Source organism: Trachurus japonicus, chromosome 18 (genome assembly GCF_045865225.1).
Source record: "Trachurus japonicus isolate A0001 chromosome 18, Traja_1.0".
Lineage (NCBI taxonomy): Eukaryota > Metazoa > Chordata > Actinopteri > Carangiformes > Carangidae > Trachurus > Trachurus japonicus.
This window is the reverse complement of record NC_140924.1, coordinates 12,166,952-12,185,790: the sequence shown is the minus strand read 5'-3', so window position 1 is coordinate 12,185,790 and position 18,839 is coordinate 12,166,952. Positions and strand designations below refer to the sequence as shown.

Here is an 18,839-nt window from a genome sequence, read left to right as displayed (position 1 = left end):
CTGCAGCAGCTGGACATGTCCTCACCACCTCACCAACCACATCCTCCTCATCATCATACTCATCATCCACTTCCTTTTTTCTTTTTTTTTCTTTTTTTAATTGACATGCAAACAGTATATATTACTCAAATAATGAGTCAGGGGTAAAATACATTGAATAAAAAGGTTGTAAATAAATTGTCCCATCCTCCTCCTCCTCCTCCATCTGTGTTGGACTGAGTGGGCGGGGCTTCAGAGGGAGGAAGAGATGCGCGAGGAGAGCAACAACAACCAGAAGTGAGGAAACCACATACACACACACACACACGCACACATTTACACAGCACACACATACACACACACATTGAGGAACCGGCGGCCGGACGGACACTAACTGGATCAGACCCAGCTAGCTTCACTTCGTCCTCCTCCTCCTCCATCCTCATACCAGAGGAAGTGGCCCCCCTCTCCTCTCCTCCCCTCCCCGCTGCTCTGCTCTCCTCTCTCGGACCCTGATGGAGAAACAGGCTGGAGGAGCCGCTGCTGCCGGCGGCGCCGCGGACGGAGCGGGGCCCAACAGAAAGCCCTGGAACGCGGCGGCGACCTGTGGAGGACCAGCGGCCGGAGAGACCGCGGAGAGGTGAGCGGTCTAAAAACTATCCATTTATTGTGTTATAATGTCGTCTAATTATTACTCAAATATGATGTTTCTTTAAAAAAAATATTAATATAGTCGCGTCGCTACAGGTTTACATACAGTAACGGTTATTTTTTTTAAGTTTGAAAAGGCGTTTTTTCCCCGTTAACCGTAAAGAATTCGAAGCTGGAGTTCGCTAACGGTGTTATCTAACGGCTGTGCTACACCGGGGAGGCTGAGGGATGTAGCGGGCAACATGACAGACATATGGGGCAGCAACAACACACACACACCCTGACACACGCTCAGCCGGAGGAAACAGTGGTGTGTGCCAGTTAGCATTAGCGTTAGCAGCTAGCGCTAGTTAGCCGTGACAGCTAACGGTTCAGTAGCTGTACAGCTAACTGTGATGCTAACTGTGTCTGTCAGACATCTGTCACTTTATTGACCCACTGTTTCTTTTTTTTAGTGTACGTAGCTTTTTCTTTAAATAATAATCATAAAATATATTAAAATAAGACTGATATGTATTTATATTATTGTTTTTAGTAGTATTGACTTATGTTGCATCATGTTTTCATGTTAAATTATTGTATAATTTGATTAAATTCATGCGTACGTAAATGGGTCAGTGACAAAAAAGGTTTTTTAAAACATACATCAGATGTGTTTAAATGTACATTTTGTATTCACGTTGGTTTTATGTCATTTTAAATGAATGCCCTGAAAATGTCAAATGGTGTAACCACAAAAGAATGATAAATATTAAATATTTTATCCACCTACAGTGGATTTAAGTGTACTTAAAGTGTACTTATGAATAATATACGTTCATTACATTACATTAAAAGTTGTTGGTTTTTTTTGCTGTATTTCTAACTCAAATTTGGTGATACTGAGCAGGACTACTTTTTTTCTAAATAATGTGACAAATGATGTAAAATCTGTTACGAAATATAGTGTTTCATTGTGAGAGTGAATTACACGTATTACACATTTGAGTCCAGATGTATTTCCCTGTATATAGTCAGATTTCTATGGAAAAAATACTGGTTTCACCATTTGCATCATGTCACTGACCCATATATGAATATGAATATACAGTGAATTTCTATACATGAAAAATATGTTAAGTAAAAACATTTTTTAGAAAATATGTATGGTTTTTTTTGTGTGTGTTCAGTCCCTCAGGTTCCCATGTGGAGTGGTGTAAACAGCTGATCGCAGCCACCATCTCCAGTCAGATCTCAACATCAGTGCCACCTGACATCGTCAACAGAGAGAACAAGGTAACCGACCCCTACACACACACACACACACACACACACAGTCGTACTACTGACAGTGGTTCTCATCAGTGTGTTCTGTAACTATCAGGCTTTGAGGCGACCAGAGTTCATGGTAAGACACAAACAGCTGCAGTGTGTACATGTGCACGTGTGCTGTTTACGCTGGCGTGTGGGCACAGCTTTAAGTGTTAAATGTGTGTGTGTGTGTGTGTGTGTGTGTGTGTGTGTGTGTTACGTCCCAGCTGCTGCTACAGTCTCTCCTCTGCAGACGTCCGTCCACAGTGAGACAGAAAACACACACCTGTCACATCACATCACCAGCTGATACAGGGGGGAAGTCGACCCCATTGTTGCAGCATCATCTGTTGTTGTTATTAGATCTTAAAGGGATAGTTCGACATTTTGGTCAAATCCTCCTATCACCATAATCCCTATAGTCATAGCAGTAGGTTCATTACCTTTAATTATCAGTGCATGCTGTTTTGAGATCAGCGGGGCAGAGACGTGAGCTGCTCAGTGAACACAATGGAGGTGAACGGTATTTCTTGGTTTCCCTCATCAAACTCATCAAATACACAATCCAACAACTCCAAAACGCTCTGGTGGACAAGTTGTGATCTGCACATTCACCACGCTATGAGATAATCATGTATAATTATGTAACATTACAAGACAGAGTTGTTTTTGAGGCAAATGCAGCCGGAACTACTTTCCAGACACGGCTGCTGGGCGGAGTGATTTCAAAAGCGAAAGTAGAGTATTTGCTTCATGTGTTGTAATGTTACATGATTATACATGATTATTTAAAGGTTATAGCTACAACTTTTTCATCAAAATAATAACATTTTCAAAAATAATACATCCACAGAACGTCTAGAGGGGTGCAGAATAAAAGTATTAATTTTACAGATTTTTTTTTATAGTATATAAATAATTGTTTTACACATTTTGACGGGTCCAAAATATATGAATATTTACATCTGGTTACGTTGGCAACATCAGCATGAAATGATCTCTGCACCAACAGCGTTAGTACGCCAGATCGTGATATCTAATGCTAATGCTAACTAACGGTTAGTCAGTACTGTAACGTTTGCGGTGCAGGTGTGATGATGCTGCGGGTTTGTCGGGTTCGTGTGAAATGATTCAGATGTGTTTCCAGTCCGGAGCGGCTGCTCGTTAAATACGGCTAGCGTTAGCTTAGCTTGTAGCTACTAGCTGCTAGCCGCATACCTGGCAACCAGTACAATTGAAGGTTGGAGCGAGAGCGGCTGAGTGTGAGTGCGACACCTACTGGCTGGGAGGAACTAAACTTGTAGCTAACACCTTTAGTAACTACGTATTATGTGTTATTATGAGGTCGACTGGCTCAGATATAAACCAGGCAGCAGGTGGAAACTCCAGGAGGAAGACGGTCGGCTCTGCTCCGTTTCCTTCACAGATCTCTCTCACACACACACACACACACACACACACACACACACACGCTGGTGTCACTCGCTCTTCTCTGCTGCTTGTGTTTCACGCTTGTGGCCGACGTCGCGCAGCAGCTCCAGCTCCGTCCTCGTGCCGCTGACACTTCGCTCCTCTCACTGGGGTTGTAGCTTGGAGGCTCTTTGTGTGTGTGTGTGTGTTTGTCTGTGTGTGTGTGTGTGTGTGTGTGTGTGTGTGTGTGTGTGTGTGTGTGTTTGTCTGTGTGTGTGTGTGTGTGTGTGATCTGGACTAACCAACGTGGTGTGTTTGACCTCCAGGTGTCCAAGAGGCTGAACCCCAGGGTAAGAGACTAAACACTGGCTGAGTCTTTACTGTGGTGGTAGAAAGACAGGAGGAGGAGGAGGAGGAGGAGGAGGAGGAGGAGGAGGAGGAGGAAGAGGAGCAGCGACCTCCTCCACACAGGAACTAACCAGCTGTTTAACCCCTAACCCTCTCTTTCTCTCTCCTTTTCTCTCTCTTTTCTCTCACTCTCTCCATGCTGGCTCGACCCTGCAACAGGATTTACATGATGAAGGTCTTTGTTACCATGGAGATAGTGACTCTGATGCTGCTGCTGCTTCGGCAAGTTTCTCACTGTCTGTGCTTCATCCTCCGTGTTTCCTCCTCCTCCTCCTCCTCCTCCTCCCTCTGTCCTAGTCTGCATGCCTCCTCCTCCTCCTCCTCCTCTTCTTGCTTTTCCTCCTTTTTCTTCTCCTCCTTCCTCCTCCTCCTCTTCTTCTTTCTTTTCCTCTCCTTCTTTCTCCTCTTTTTATTCCTCCTCTTCTTCTTTCTTTTCTTTTCCTTTCCTTCTTTCTCTTTCTTTTCCTCCTCCTCTTCTTTCTTTTCCTTTCCTCCTTTCTCCTCTCTCTTTTCCTCCTCTCCTTCTTTCTCCTCTTTTTCTTCCTCCTCTTCTTCTTCTTTCTCCTCTTTCTTCCTTCTCTTCTTTCTTTTCGTTTCCCTCTTTCTTTTCCTCCTCCTCTCCTTTCTCCTCCTCTTCTTCTTTCTTTTCCTCCTCCTCTCCTTTTTCCTCCTCTTTTTCTTCTCGTTCTCCTCTCCTCCTTCCTCCTCCTCTTCTTCTTTCTTTTCCTCCTCCTTTCCTTCTTTCTGCTCTTTTTCTTCCTCCTCTCCTTCTTTCTCCTCTTTTTCTTCCTGTTCTCTTTCTTTCTCCTCCATCTCCCCTCCTCCTCCTTCTTCTTCTCCTCCTCCTCTTTTTGCTCCTCCTCCTCTCCTGCAGAACAGCTTCTATGGTTCGGTCCCAACGTGGTCGTTTCAGTCTCAGTCACTTCACCGTGTTGAGTTCCTCCATCATGTTTATTAATTTATTTCATTTGACTTGTTTTCATTTTATTATGATCTTCTTTGTGTATTTAGATGTAGTGACATTAAGATGAATGTATTGATTATATAAAACACTTTACAGCCTCACTAACATTTTAAAATATTCCCATGATGCCTCTGTCATTTATGATATTTATTGACTTTTACATGGTCAGTCTTATTGATGATGGACAACACTTTTTTTTTTAAAGAATATTTTTTGGCTTTTTATTAGACAGTAGAGTTGAGAGAGACAGGAAGTGGGGAGGCAGAGAGAGGGGGGAGGACAGTGGAACCGCCTGCAGCGAGGACTGTACACGGCGCCCCATGGACAACACAGTTTAGTGTGAGTCTGTAGGTTTTAATCAGATGGTTTCTCTGCTCACATCTGGATCTGGAGCTGTCTGTTTCTTCCACATGTTCAGATTTCATGTTTTTCCATCGTCGTTCACTTTGTCTTTAACATGACAAACATCTGTTCCTGCTCAGAAACAGATGTTGACTCACCTGCTGTGTCTGTGTCTGTGATCATGTTGTGACTCTCTCTGGTCTGTGCAGATCCTCCCGGCCCTGAGGTACGGCGCTCAGGCCAGGATGTCCCCGAACCAGGTCCCTCTGTTGCCAGGGGAGACCATCCAGACCACAGGTACCGCCCGTCCATCGCTGCAGCAGAATCACAAATGTTTTTATTGGCCAGAACGGTGAATAATAATTACAATAATAGTTACCATAGTTAGTAAATTTCAGGTTGTGAACTTTTTTCTCCCACAAACACAACACAACAGTTACACCGCGATATATTCTTCTTAACAACAGGAGCACAAATCCTGTTTTACAAGTCACAAATGAACGCACACTCACATTTTTGCTGCTATAGTTGTAGTAGATTTGACCTGTATCGAACAATATGAAGTTGTTGTGGGGGGAAAAAATGAATATCTGTAAATAAGAAGTTGAACTCATGCAGTCAAAGTTAAACATCTTTAAAAAAAGAAAAAAAAATTGCACAAAATATTTGTATTCTTTTATATTTGAACTCCAACTGCTTGAATCTGCTGCTGCAAGTCACAGCTGCTGTTTTCTGATCTGTGCGTTCACTCTGTGGAGCAAGATGTAAATACAGTAAAATAAGATTAAAAAAAATTTAAAAAAAGAATAAATTAAAATATTCTAAAAGTGGAAAAAATATGAATATACTGTCTACAATTTAGGATTTATATAAAAAGAATAAAGATACAGAATACAGAAAAAGTTAATGTCCACCACTGTTGATCAATCACTATTAATCAATACACTGTCCTTTCCGTGTGTGTGTGCAGTGAAGGATGTGATGTACATCTGTCCGTTCAGCGGTCTGGTCACTGGGACTCTGACCATCACAGACTACAAGCTCTACTTCAGCAGCGTGGAGCGGGTACGCCACACACACACACACACACACACACACACACACACACACATTAAGCCCATCACTTATTGATCTATTGATTGATTGATTGATTGATTGATTGATCGATTGATTGATTAACCTGCGGTGTGGCCTCATGCAGGAGTCTCCGTTCATCCTGGACGTGAACCTGGGTGTGATCAGCCGGCTGGAGACCATCAGCGTGTCCACGCAGGGCGAGAACACCAAGGGGCTGGAGCTGGTCTGCAAGGTGACGCCTCCTTAACCTTATCGTCACGGCAACACGGCTGGTTTCTGTTTGTTTTTTGTTTTTGATTTTTAAAGGAGCTTCCTGTTGTGTTTTGCTCCAGGACATGAGGAGTCCCCGGTTCGCCTACAAGACGGAGGAGAGTCATCCAGATGTGGTGGAGGCGCTGGCCACACACGCCTTCCCGCTCTCACACAGCCAGGTCAGCTGCTCTCAGGCTTTTATTTTGAAAAGACAGGGTGCAGTCTGTGATTGGAGGATTGTATGGTGAAAATATATATAGAGAGAAGTATATATGAAATTGCAAATGCTTAACAAACAATTAGATTCTTATTTTTAACCAATACTTTTTGGTTTAAATCAGTTTTTTTCTTCTTCCTGCTCCTTTTCCAACACGTTAAGCCAGTTCTCAGGTGTCAGACGGAAGATACTGTATGTTATTACAGTATGGAGACCTGTCCAAGTGTATACACAGTATTATTATATATTAAATCATCATCAATCATCATCTTTTTTATTTTATTTTCTTATTTGCAAACAAGTAGATTATTATTAACCAATATTCTTTGGTTTAAATAAGTTATTTTCTTCTTCCCGCTCCTTTTCCAACGCGTTAAACAAGTCAGACGCTGCTTTTTATTGCTTTTTGTTGTCTGTAATTAATATGATTATAATGATCATTATGATTATTTTCTGTTCAACCACTGTGCTTTTCATTCTTGATTTTTTTTCTTTTTTGTTTTAATATATATTTTTTGTTTTTTAATGGTCGTTTCTTATCTGTCACATTGATTTTTTTTTAAACAAAGTCCAGTTTAATAACTTTAAAGTTCAATCTGATCTGAACATATTTTTGTTTTTAGATAATTTGGCTAATGCTCTCATATGTTTTTCTGCTTGTCTGTTTGGATTCGTTCTGTTTTCTTTTCAGTTTTTTTCTTTTCTTCTTTGCATTTCATGTCTTAATTGTTTAGTTGTGTTTTTCTTGTTAGACTGTATGTACTTAACGTCACTCTGGTGTGTCACATCATATATAAGAGAGAAAACAAAGCTCAGTTTAACGTGACCTTCCTCCTCTGTGTCGTCGTCTCAGCCGCTGTTCGCCTTCCAGTACAAGGAGCAGTTTCCTGTGGACGGCTGGAAGGTTTACGACCCGACGGCCGAGTACAGACGCCAGGTGACAGCTCACATCAAAGACTGATGTTGTATTGATCCGCTGAGAAACAGAGAATGAAATCTGATCTGATCTGGTCTCCTCCTCCTCCTCCTCCTCCTCTTTCTTTTCCTGCGGCGTGGTGCGTTCAGGGTCTCCCCAACGAGAGCTGGACCATCAGTAAGATCAACAGCAGCTTCGAGCTGTGCGACACCTACCCCTCGGTCCTGGTCATCCCCACCAACATCAGCGACGACGACCTCCGACGAGTCGCTGTGTTCAGGGCCAAGCACCGCATCCCGGTCAGTCAGAGAACAGACCATAATCGACTAGTTGGTTGTTGTTTTTAGTTGAAACCAGGTTGGAAAGAACATTCATTCATTTTTCATTTTAGATCAAAAACAAACAAGAAAAAACACAATTAAAAACTGAAAAACAAGATCATATTAGAAGAAAGGGCATTTGAGGAAAAAGGTAAGTATTTCAAAGTATGTTATATAAATATAATATAATGTTGATATACTTCCAGATTTAAATTTATTAGACTATTAATTCACACTACATTCCTCTGAGCTTTTATTTTGAAACATTTATCTTTACTTCCATGTCACCTGACCACACCTTTCTCCATTCCTTAATAAAACCATATACCGGTATTATAACTACTGTTAAATTTTTTAACCAGGATGGAAAGAAATTAGCAAAGTGCTTTGATGTCACGATTAAAACAAGATCATGTTAGAAAAAAGAAAATAAATATATTTTGGGAGGGTAGGGTAGTCAGGTGACAGAAGAAAAGGTAAGTATTTCAAAATAAAAGCAAAGAGGATAGTGTGACGATTATATAAAAGTGAAAGTAACAGTCTCAGTCGTCTCATTATTTGGAAAACACGCATGTAAATATATTTACAGATTTAATTGATTAGACTGTTAATTCACACTGCATTCCTCTGAGCTTTTATTTTGAAACATTTATTTTTACTTCCATGTCACCTGACCACACCTTTCTCCATTCCTTAATAAAACTATATATATATAACTACTTTTAAAGTTTTTACTCAGGATGGAAAGAAATGAGCAAAGTGCTTTGATGTCACGATTAAAACAAGATCATGTTAGAAAAAAGAAAATAAATATATTTTTGGAGGGTAGGGTAGTCAGGTGACAGCTTTTATTTTGAAATACTTACCTTTTCTTCTAAGAGGATAGTGTGACGAATATATAAAAGTGAAAGTAACATATTGTCTCAGTCAGACATAACTATTTGGAAAACATGCATGTAAATATATTTACAGATTAAATTTATAACAAACTGCATTCCTCCGAGCTTTTATTTTGAAACATTTATATATACTTCTGTGTTTACGTCTTCGTTCTTTAATAAAACTAGAAAAAATGAGAAAGAAGGATTTTGCAAAAACCAAAACTGGTCTGTCCCCTGCAGGTGTTGTCGTGGATCCATCCGGAGACGCAGGCGTCCATCGTGCGCTGCAGCCAGCCGCTGGTCGGGCCGTCGGACCGCCGCTGTAAAGAGGACGAGCGTCTCCTCCAGATCATCATGGACGCCAACGCTCAGTCGCACAAACTCAGCATCTTCGACGCCCGACAGAGCAGCGTGGCCGTCACCAACAAGGTAGAGGAGCAACGCTACTACTACTACTCCTCCTCCTCCTCCTCCGCCTTCTTCTTCCCTTCATCAACTGTCTCTCTCTCTCCCTTTGCTTCTTCTCCTTTTTCTTATTCTCCTTCTTTTTCTTCATTTCTTCTTCCCTTCATCAACTTTCCTTTTTTCCTTTTTCTTCTGCTTCTTCTTCCTCTCTCCTCTCCTTCATCAACTCTCTCCTTCCCCCGCTCCTCCTCCGTCTACTTCCTTTCTCCTCTCCTTCATCAACTTTTTATCTCTCCTTCTTCTTCTCCTTTTTCTTCTTCCTTTCTCCTTCCTTTCATCAACTCTCTCCTTCTTCTTCCCATTTTCCTCTTCTTCTTCCTCTCCTTTTTCTTCTTCTCCTTCCTCTCTCCTCTCCTTCATCAACTCTCTCCTTCCCCTGCTCCTCCCCCTCCTACTTCTTCTTCTCCTTCTTTTTCTTCCTCCTCCTCTCCTTCATCACCTCCCTATGTCCTTCTCCTTCTTCCTCTTCCTTTCTCCTCTCCTTCATCAACTTTTTCTCTCTCCTCCTTCTCCTTCCTCTTCTTTTCTCCTCTCCTTCATCAACTTTTTCTCTCTCCTCCTTCTCCTTCTTTTTCTTCCTCCTCCTCTCCTTCATCACCTCCCTATGTCCTTCTCCTTCCTCCTCTTCCTTTCTCATCTCCTTCATCAACTCTCTGCTTCCCCTGCTCCTCTTCCTCCTACTTCTTCGTCTGCTTCTTCTTCTTACTTTCTCCTCTCCTCCATTAACTTTCTCGCTCCTCTCCTCCTTCATCACCTCCGTCTCTCCTCTCTCCTCTCCTCCTTCATCACCTCTCTCTCCTCTCCTCCTTCATCACCTCCGTCTCTCCTCTCTCCTCTCCTCCTTCATCACCTCCCTCTCTCCTCCTCTCCTTCTTCCTCTCTCCTCTCCTCCTTCATCACCTCCCTCTCTCCTCCTCTCCTTCTTCCTCTCTCCTCTCCTCCTTCATCACCTCTCTCTCCTCCTCCTCCTCCCCCCTCAGGTCAAAGATGGCGGCTTTGAGAGTGAGACCTTCTACTCCAACGTGGAGCTGAACTTCCTGGACGTTCCCAACATCCACGTGATGAGGGAGTCTCTGAGGAAGATGAAGGACGTCGTCTATCCCACCATCGACGAAGCTCACTGGCACTCGGCCATCGACCAGACGCACTGGCTCGAGTACATCCGGGTAAACACCTCACACACACACACACACACTAACACACACGTTGCCACACACACAGGCAGACTATGTCAAGCCATTTTAACCCTTAAACAGGCAGGAGTGGAAAATAAGTTGCAAAAAATAATTTAATGTTATCACTCATCTCTTTAGGCCCTAAGAAAAATATTTCAAAATTCAAAATATATATATATTAAATATTTTGGATTTTATGAGTTGTATCTCCCGGGATACGTTGCCCTATTAAGGTATAAAAAGAGCCCAAATGATAAACATATTAATGCTCATTTTGATGAAGATAAGTTATACATTCTTGTATTCCTTGGTCATTTACATTACACATAGCCCTTTTAAAGTTGATTTTATTCATTTTTTCCAATCCAATTTTGTAATCTCATTAGAAAGCAGTCTCATAAAGAAGTGACACGCCACTGCTGCTACTCCATCAAAAAATCCTAGTGGAAACACTGTTTTATAGTGAAGACAGGCAACAAACTTTTGTATGTTTTCAAGTCTGCATAAGGGAGAAATTAAAAAATAATATTTTTGCATTTACCTTTAGAGAGACAGAATTTTATGTTTGTATTTCGCACTAATCTTAAATTAACTCATAATAACATTTTATTCTAACATTTTGCACCTGGGAATGGCAGAAGATGGCAAAATACTTGCTTGTTTTGTGCACATAGTTAGGAAAAGACTGAAAAACAAAAAGACCTGGTCTTGTGGTTCAGGTTCAGGTTCAGGTACCAACTAATTAATCCAGGTGTGCCTGACCATAGTTGTGAGGTCAGACACACCTGGATTAATTAGTTGGTCCAGTAATGTAAGACAGGAAATAAACAAGCTGGCTTATTTCAGGAAGTAGTGGAACTGTGCATAAAGTCCATTTGCAGTCAAATTGTTTTTCATCAACAAAAATTTGTTACACAGATCTTCATTGGGTACCCCCCCACTTTACATTATACCGTGACTATTTCATATCGTGAGCCCTATGTCGTATTTCGTAACGTATCGTGAATTGACTATTTGTTACACCCCTAACTACATACATACCACCAGTTATTATTTATTTTTTAGCTATTTATAGTCTGTATTTATTGTTGGGTTGTGTGTGACTGGTTCTGTGACAGCAGTTGACCACATCCTTTCTTTTCCCATAAAATGACCTAGCCGAGATGCCCTGCTTGAAAATAAATATATTTATTTAAGTAAAATACAGTTATACTGTTGTAATGGGCAAAGCTGTGCATGATAATATCTGATACTGCAGTAATTATTAGCATTCCTTCCAGTTTGAAACAACATTTTGAATAATGAACATTGACCAAATTTCTACCCCTAATCTGGCAACGTATCTCATGGGATACATACATTTCAAAAGCTGCTAAGTAACACCCCAAACACAGTTGGAACATTTTTTCTTCATGAGAATGTTTAGACAACTGTTCTAATTCATTTTAGGAATTTATACTGTTGTTTTATTGAAAATAAGTATGATTAATATATGATAAGTTGCACGGAAGGAAGCAGGTTCTCCACCACCGGCAGCCATGATGTTTTCAGATCAGGCTGACGAAACGATGAAAGATAGCCTGAACCAAATCATATCATCTAGATGCTAATACCAGACAAGACTTTTGATAAATGCAAACTTCATTAGTGAAAACCTCCCAGCACACCCCCTACAGGATGTTAAAGTGGGTGTATCTCCCGGTGCACGTTGCCTGTTTAGGTACAGTATGTAAGAAATCTAAAGCAACTGGCTGTAAAATCCTCTTAATATGTCACAGAGACTCAGGAATAATGTTCATATAACATGATGAACTCACCAACAACAATAGTACAGCCAGAGTATTCACATTAAAAATCTTATATCTGTAACTGAATTACAACTAGTACTAATTCCAGTTTGAGATATTTTCAATTTGATTCTGACTAGTCATAATTCCAGTTCAAGATTTTGACTAGGCAAAATGACGTTGTAGATATCTCAAACTGGAATTATGACTAGTCCGAATCAAATTCTAGATATCTCAAACTGGAATTAGGAATAGCCGTAATTGAGTTACAGATATCCGTAATTCACATAGCGGGTATCTGCAACTGAATTGTAGATATCTGTAATGACAAACCCCATACACATGAACGGCAAAAGTGACGTCATTTGTCCTAGGAAGTATGTAGTTGCTGATATCTGAAATGTTCTTTTTGACGAGGCAAAACTGAATTACAGATATCTTGAATGAAAAATCCAACTATTCAAAATGTAGTTATGACTAGTCAGAAAGACGTTGTTGATATCTACATATATATATATATCTCCTGTGTGTGTGTTGCAGCTGTTGTTGTCTGGAGCGGCTAAAGTGGCCGATAAACTGGAGTCTGGTAAAACGTCGGTGGTGGTCCACTGCAGCGACGGCTGGGACCGCACCGCCCAGCTCACCTCGCTGGCCATGTTGATGCTGGACAGCTACTACCGCACGCTCCGAGGCTTCCAGGTCACACACACACACACACACACACACACACTAATCCAACTACACACTGCATCTGTGCACTATTTAAATGTCTCTCTCTCTCTCTGCAGGTTCTGGTGGAGAAGGAGTGGATCAGTTTCGGACACAAGTTTGCTGCAGTGAGTTCTGATCTCCGTCTCATACAAAACCAACTTTATTTAAACATTTTCTTTATTTATTACAGATCCCTATGAGTTGAGGCCGTAGCATTCAACTAGTCTTCCCCACCATGAAATGTACAAAAGCAAACGTACATATTAGCATTCAATATACATAAGAACCTACCAGCCAATATAACTAAACAAAAAAAACACAGAACTTAACAAAAAGCTGCTGAAACAGTTCCCTTCCAATGCTGTCATCAATTTACATTTTCAAACAGTTTAAGTTTCTTTTTAAAATGACAGAAGAACAAATGTTTGTAGTTTGGTCTGTACAATACATGGTTTACTTTTTTTTAGTGATTCAATACGATCTGTGGTTTAACAGACAGAACATTGGCGTAGGCGTAATGGTGTAATATCCTACCTCATATAACCATATACGACGTACATATTAGCATTCAATATACATAGAAGAACCTACCAGCCAGAATTTAATCAGTCAGCCATAATATCACTAAACAAACAGACAAATGAAAAAACACAAAACAACTAGAGAAAAAACAAAAAACTTAACAAAAAGCTACTAGAACAGTTCCCTTCCAATGCTTAAGTTTCTTTTTAAATACCAATGTGTTGTGTTTGCTACAGCGGAGCGGCTCTGTGAATAAAAGATCTCTGTAGAGACTCGGCTCTCGGTCGAGGTCGTCAAAGCTGATCGTTGCTGGACACGTCAGTGCTGTTGTTACACTTATTTAATGTCTAACAAGAAAAACACAAACACAGGACGCACACTGGATAAAAACTATGTAAAGTTTAGGTATAAAAAACGTCAGGAATGTGTGAAAATAACAAAAAAACAGCAACAGAATTAAAGAGTTAAGGCAAAATAGCCGACGTCCAGTTGTGTTCAGGGTTTTTTTTTTTCAAAGTGAATCCAGGTGGATGTCGATGAGTTTCCTGCTGAAATCCAGCGGGCGGCGCCGTGGAGCCACGAAAGCACTTTACAGTAGATAATTAAATAAAAATGAATAAGTAAAGACAATTAAAAACAATAAAAGTAATAAAATAGAACAGAATAAAATAAGAAGAAGAGTCCTGAGTGTCTGAACGTACAAATGTAGACGCCATGGAAACAGGACTCAGGTTGTTGTTTGTTGTTGTTGTGTTGCAGCGCGTCGGCCACGGCGACGAGAACCACGCCAACTCGGAGCGCTCTCCGCTCTTCGTCCAGTTCATCGACTGCGTCTGGCAGATGACCCGCCAGGTAGAGGCCTTCATCACCACCACCACCATCATCATCATCATCATCATCATCATCACCATCATCATTATCACCAGCCTGTCAGGGTCCTAACTCCTCTTCTTCCTCCTCCTCTTTCTCCTCCTCCTTTTCTTCTTCCTCCTCCTCCTCCTCCTCTTCCTCCTCTTCTTTCTTCTCTTCCTCCTCCTCCTCGTCTTCCTCCTCCTCCTCCTACTCCTTCTCTTCCTCCTCTTTCTCTTCCTCCTCCTCCTCTTCTTCCTTCCCCTCCTCTTCTTTCTTCTCTTCCTCCTCCTTCTCTTCTTCCTCCTCCTCCTCCTCTTTCTCTTCCTCCTCTTCTTCCTTCTCCTCCTCTTTCTCCTCCTCCTCGTCTTCCTCCTCCTCCTCTTTCTCTTCCTCTTTTCCTCTTTCTCCTCCTCCTCTTCCTTCTCTTCCTCCTCCTCTTCTTCCTCCTCCTCCTTTTTCTCCTCTTCTTCCTTCTCTTCCTCCTCCTCCTGCTCCTTTTCTTCCTCCTCCTTCTCCTCTCCCTCTTCCTCGTCCACCTCCTCCTCCTCCTTCTCTTCTTCCTCTTCCTCCTCCTCCTCCTCTTCTTTCTCCTCCTCCTCGTCTTCCTCCTCCCCTTCCTCTTCTTCCTCCTCTTCTTCCTCCTCCTTTTCCTCCTCCTCCTCTTCTTCCTCCTCTTCCTTCTCCTCTTCTTCCTCCTCTTCCTCTTTCTCCTCTTCTTCCTTCTCTTCCTCCTCCTCCTCCTCTTCTTCCTCCTCTTCCTTCTCCTCTTTCTCCTCTTCTTCCTTCTCTTCCTCCTCCTCCTCCTCTTCTTCCTTCTCCTCCTCCTCCTCCTCTTCTTCCTTCTCCTCTTCCTCCTCTTCTTCCTCCTCCTCCTCCTCTTCTTCCTTCTCTTCCTCCTCCTCCTCCTCTTCTTCCTCCTCTTCCTCCTCTTCTTCCTCCTCCTCCTCTTCTTCCTCCTCCTCCTCCTCCTCCTCTTCCTCCTCCTCCTCTTCCTCCTCTTTCTCTTCCTCCTCCTCCTCCTCTTCTTCCTCCTCTCCTTCCTCCTCTTCCTCCTCCTCCTCTTTCTCCTCTTCTTCCTTCTTTTCCTCCTCCTCCTCTTCTTCCTCCTCCTCTTCTTCCTCCTCCTCCTCTTCCTCCTCCTCCTCTTCCTCCTCTTTCTCTTCCTCCTCCTCCTCTTTCTCTTCCTCCTCCTCCTCCTCTTCTTCCTCCTCTCCTTCCTCCTCTTCCTCCTCCTCCTCTTTCTCCTCTTCTTCCTTCTTTTCCTCCTCCTCCTCTTCCTCCTCTTCTTCCTCCTCCTCCTCTTTCTCCTCTTCCTCCTTCTCCTCTTCCTCCTCCTCCTTCTCTTTCTCTTCCTCTTCCTCCTCCTCCTCCTCTTTCTCCTCTTCTTCCTTCTCTTCCTCCTCCTCTACTTCCTCCTCCTCCTCCTCTTCTTCCTCCTCCTCCTCTTCTTCCTTCTCTTCCTCTTCCTCCTCTTCTTCCTCCTCTTCCTCTTCCTCCTCTTCTTCCTCCTCTTCCTCTTCATCCTCTTCTTCCTCCTCCTCCTCTTCCTCCTCCTCCTCTTCCTCTTCCTCTTCCTCCTCCTCCTCCTCCTCCTCCTCCTCCTCCTCCAGTTCCCAGCAGCCTTTGAGTTCAACGAGCTCTTCCTCATCACGGTGCTGGATCACCTCTACAGCTGCCTGTTTGGTACGTTCCTGTTCAACAGTGAAGAGGAGCGAGTGGCCAAGGTACGAACCACTCATCTGTTCACATGGGGGGGGGGGGGCAGTCTGATGGGGGGGGGCAGTCTAATGGGGGGAGGAGGGGGAGGGTCTCTCAGTAAAACCCTCCTGTGTCTCTCTGCAGGAGGTCCAGACTCAGACCGTGTCCCTGTGGTCCTACATCAACAGGTGAGAAGAGACCGGTCTCACATCTGAGTTTTTTTAGTTTTTTAATTGAGCAAATGAAAATACAAACTCTCAAAGAGGATTATAATAATAATAATAATAATAATAATAATAATAATAATAATTCAGGTGAAAATGAAATGCAGTAACAGAAAAAAAAAGTGCACAAACATAACATTAGAGGATTCATAAAGGATTCCAGATGTGGGCAGTCTAGCTGACCATAGTTTTAATGAATGATTGTTGTGTGTGTGCCTGGAGTATTTATCTGTCTATTTTTATATTGTGTATTTGCTTTTTTATTGTTGTGTGCTGCTGGGACAAACCAATTTCCCTCCTTCGGGATTAATAAAGTTAATTTAATTCAATTCAATTCAAAAACAAAAGCAAAACAACAACCTCAGGCTTCCTGTTTTTTCTTTACACTGTAACACTCATCTTCTCTCTGGTTGCTCTGTGTGAAAACCACTGAATCAGCGCTGACTCATCAAAAAAGCGCTTCTTTATTCTTTTTCTTCTTTTTTTTTACTGCACTTCACTTTGTGTCGTCTCTGCTGTTGTGAAGCGTGTGAACGTGTCGTCCAGTCTCAGTCAGATTAAGGCGAACACATGCAGAAGAAAATCGATTTCCAATTCCAATTAGTCGGATCTGCAGAGCTCCGGTATCAGTCGGACTAAAACATTTTCATGCACTTCAGTCGTCCAGTTCTAGTCAGATTAAGACTAAAACATTTTGATGTTTCAACTATCATTTAACCCCCCCTCTCGCCCCTCCCCCCACAGCCAGCCTGAGGACTTCACCAACCCGTTCTACGTGGACTACGAGCACCACGTCCTGTACCCGCTGGTCTCCTCCAGACACCTGGAGCTCTGGACCAGCTACTACGCCCGCTGGAACCCCCGCATGAGACCCCAGGTAGGGGGGAGGGGGTGGGGGGGCATTTAACCCTCCTGTTGTTCTCCTGGGTCAAGGAAGGAAGGAAGGGAAAAATTAAGGAAAGATAGAAGGAGGGAGGGAACAGATTGGGTCAATTTGGTCAACAAGGAAGGGAGAAGTAAGGACGAAGGAAGGGAGGGAGGGAGGGAAAAAGGATTGTGAAAAGAAGGAAGGGATAAAAGGAAGGAAAGAAAGATGGAGGGAGGGAACAGATTCGTTCAAGGAAGGAAGAAGAAGAGAAAGAAGGAAGGAAGGGAGGGAGGGAAAATGATTGTGGAAAGAAGATAGGAAAAAAAGACGGAGTGAGGGAACAGATCAGGTCAATTGGATCAAAAGAGGAAGGAAGAAGAAGTAAGGACGAAGGAAGGAAGGGAAAATGATTGTGGAAAGAAGGAAGGAAAGAGGAAGGATGGAGGAAGGGAACAGATTGGGTCAATTTTAAAAACCAAGACCTACAAACCTGCACTATTCAGAAATGTTTTTATTGCAAAAGCAAAGAAGGTTTACAGCACAAGGAACTTGACGTGGTGTCGGGTGCAGGCACGAAAGGTACAAAAAATAGTAAAAGATAAGATAAAATAGAAAGATAAAATAAAATAGAATAGAATCAAGATAAATATCGATCTATACAGGATACATAAAAAAGTTATTGTGCAAGTGTTATAGTAGGCATAACACATCGTTATCTGTTATCTTGTTTTAATGTGCCATATTTATTTACTGATGGTCCATTTAGAGGGGCCGGGTATTGTTTTAATGTGCCATATTTATTGATTATCTATTTATTACTTTTGTGCACTTTACTGTTTTTATCATGTACTGTATTGTAGGGGTGGGAGAAAATATCGCAATATCTTTTTTGACGATTTTTAAATAGATTTCTTTTTTTCAAAAATCTTTTTTTTTTTTTCAAAAATAAATTTTGGGGGGGATTTTTTTTTTTTTTTTAATTTTTTAAAATATTGTGCAATGTGCATTTGTTAGCCTTTTTTCCATACAGAGAGTACAGGTTTTGAAAAGGGGTTAAGTTCACTTTATAATGGAGTATGTTAATTTATAGGCTCCTACTATTTGTGTGCAGATAAATGTTAAAAATGCAGACTAAAAATCAAGAGAATCGGCAATATCGTAGAATCGCAATTTAAATCGAATCGCCATCCAAAAAATCGTAGAAGAATCGAATCGGGAGAAAAGCATATCGCCCCAGCCCTACTGTATTGGGTGTATGTTGTGTTTTTATGTCAGTGTGTGAAGCCCACTGAAACAAATCCCAATCAACAATGTTGTTGACATGGCAATAAAGTATTGAAACTTGAAACTTGAAACTTGAAACTTGAAACTAGTTTTCATTCCTGTGCTCCAGGTGCCGGTGCATCAGACGCTGAAGGAGCTGCTGATCCTGAGGGCGGAGCTGCAGAGGAGGGTGGAGGAGCTGCAGAAGGAGGCCACCTCCCACTCCCTGTCCTCCTCCTCCGACCACTCCCCCTCCCCCACACACACCACAGGAACTCCCCTGCACTCGGCCGTCTGACACACACACAGTATAATTCATGTTTCAGTGTTTACACTCTGAGGGATTCTTCTTACATTTATATTAACATTATAACAGAAACCAGATGTTTGTAAAGTTTTTTTTTATTATTATTATTTTTTAAGTATTTAAAGAGAATTTAAAACCTGATGCCCCCCCTCCCCCCCTCCCTCCCCTCCCTCTTTCTGCTTATTTATATTATTATTATTTAAGTTTCTCACCTGGTTCGGAGCAGCCAGTTGAACCTGCACTGGAGGAAAACCTGAGAG

General features: G+C 42.0%; 1 protein-coding gene across 10 annotated transcripts; it reads left to right on the top strand.

Annotated features, from left to right (window-relative positions):
- Positions 1 to 472: 472 nt before the first annotated feature.
- On the top strand, positions 473 to 18,727 carry mtmr1a (myotubularin related protein 1a). Of its 10 annotated transcripts, XM_085760155.1 has the most exons (21): positions 473 to 619; positions 1,800 to 1,905; positions 1,994 to 2,017; positions 3,657 to 3,680; positions 3,898 to 3,964; positions 4,938 to 5,041; positions 5,254 to 5,341; positions 6,015 to 6,109; positions 6,246 to 6,353; positions 6,454 to 6,552; positions 7,444 to 7,527; positions 7,656 to 7,805; positions 8,948 to 9,136; positions 10,153 to 10,338; positions 12,675 to 12,833; positions 12,923 to 12,970; positions 14,127 to 14,219; positions 15,830 to 15,943; positions 16,062 to 16,105; positions 16,886 to 17,018; positions 18,403 to 18,727. In XM_085760155.1, exons 1-21 carry the CDS (start codon positions 495 to 497, stop codon positions 18,568 to 18,570), a joined length of 2,208 nt encoding a protein of 735 aa, XP_085616281.1. In that variant the 5' UTR covers positions 473 to 494; the 3' UTR covers positions 18,571 to 18,727. The 10 variants fall into 10 exon arrangements, with proteins under 10 accessions (XP_085616281.1, XP_085616282.1, XP_085616284.1 ...); XM_085760156.1 differs by lacking the exon at positions 1,994 to 2,017 and having other exon boundaries at positions 474 to 619; XM_085760158.1 differs by lacking the exon at positions 3,898 to 3,964 and having other exon boundaries at positions 474 to 619; positions 4,931 to 5,041; positions 18,403 to 18,726.
- Positions 18,728 to 18,839: the final 112 nt, after the last annotated feature.

Bases quoted from the DNA above. Each gene is read 5' to 3' on its own strand.
- mtmr1a (XM_085760155.1), top strand. From the start codon at position 495: ATGGAGAAACAGGCTGGAGGAGCCGCTGCTGCCGGCGGCGCCGCGGAC. The intron at 5,342-6,014 runs GTACCGCCCGTC...GTGTGTGTGCAG, and splicing joins GGAGACCATCCAGACCACAG to TGAAGGATGTGATGTACATC. The intron at 7,806-8,947 runs GTCAGTCAGAGA...TGTCCCCTGCAG, and splicing joins GGGCCAAGCACCGCATCCCG to GTGTTGTCGTGGATCCATCC.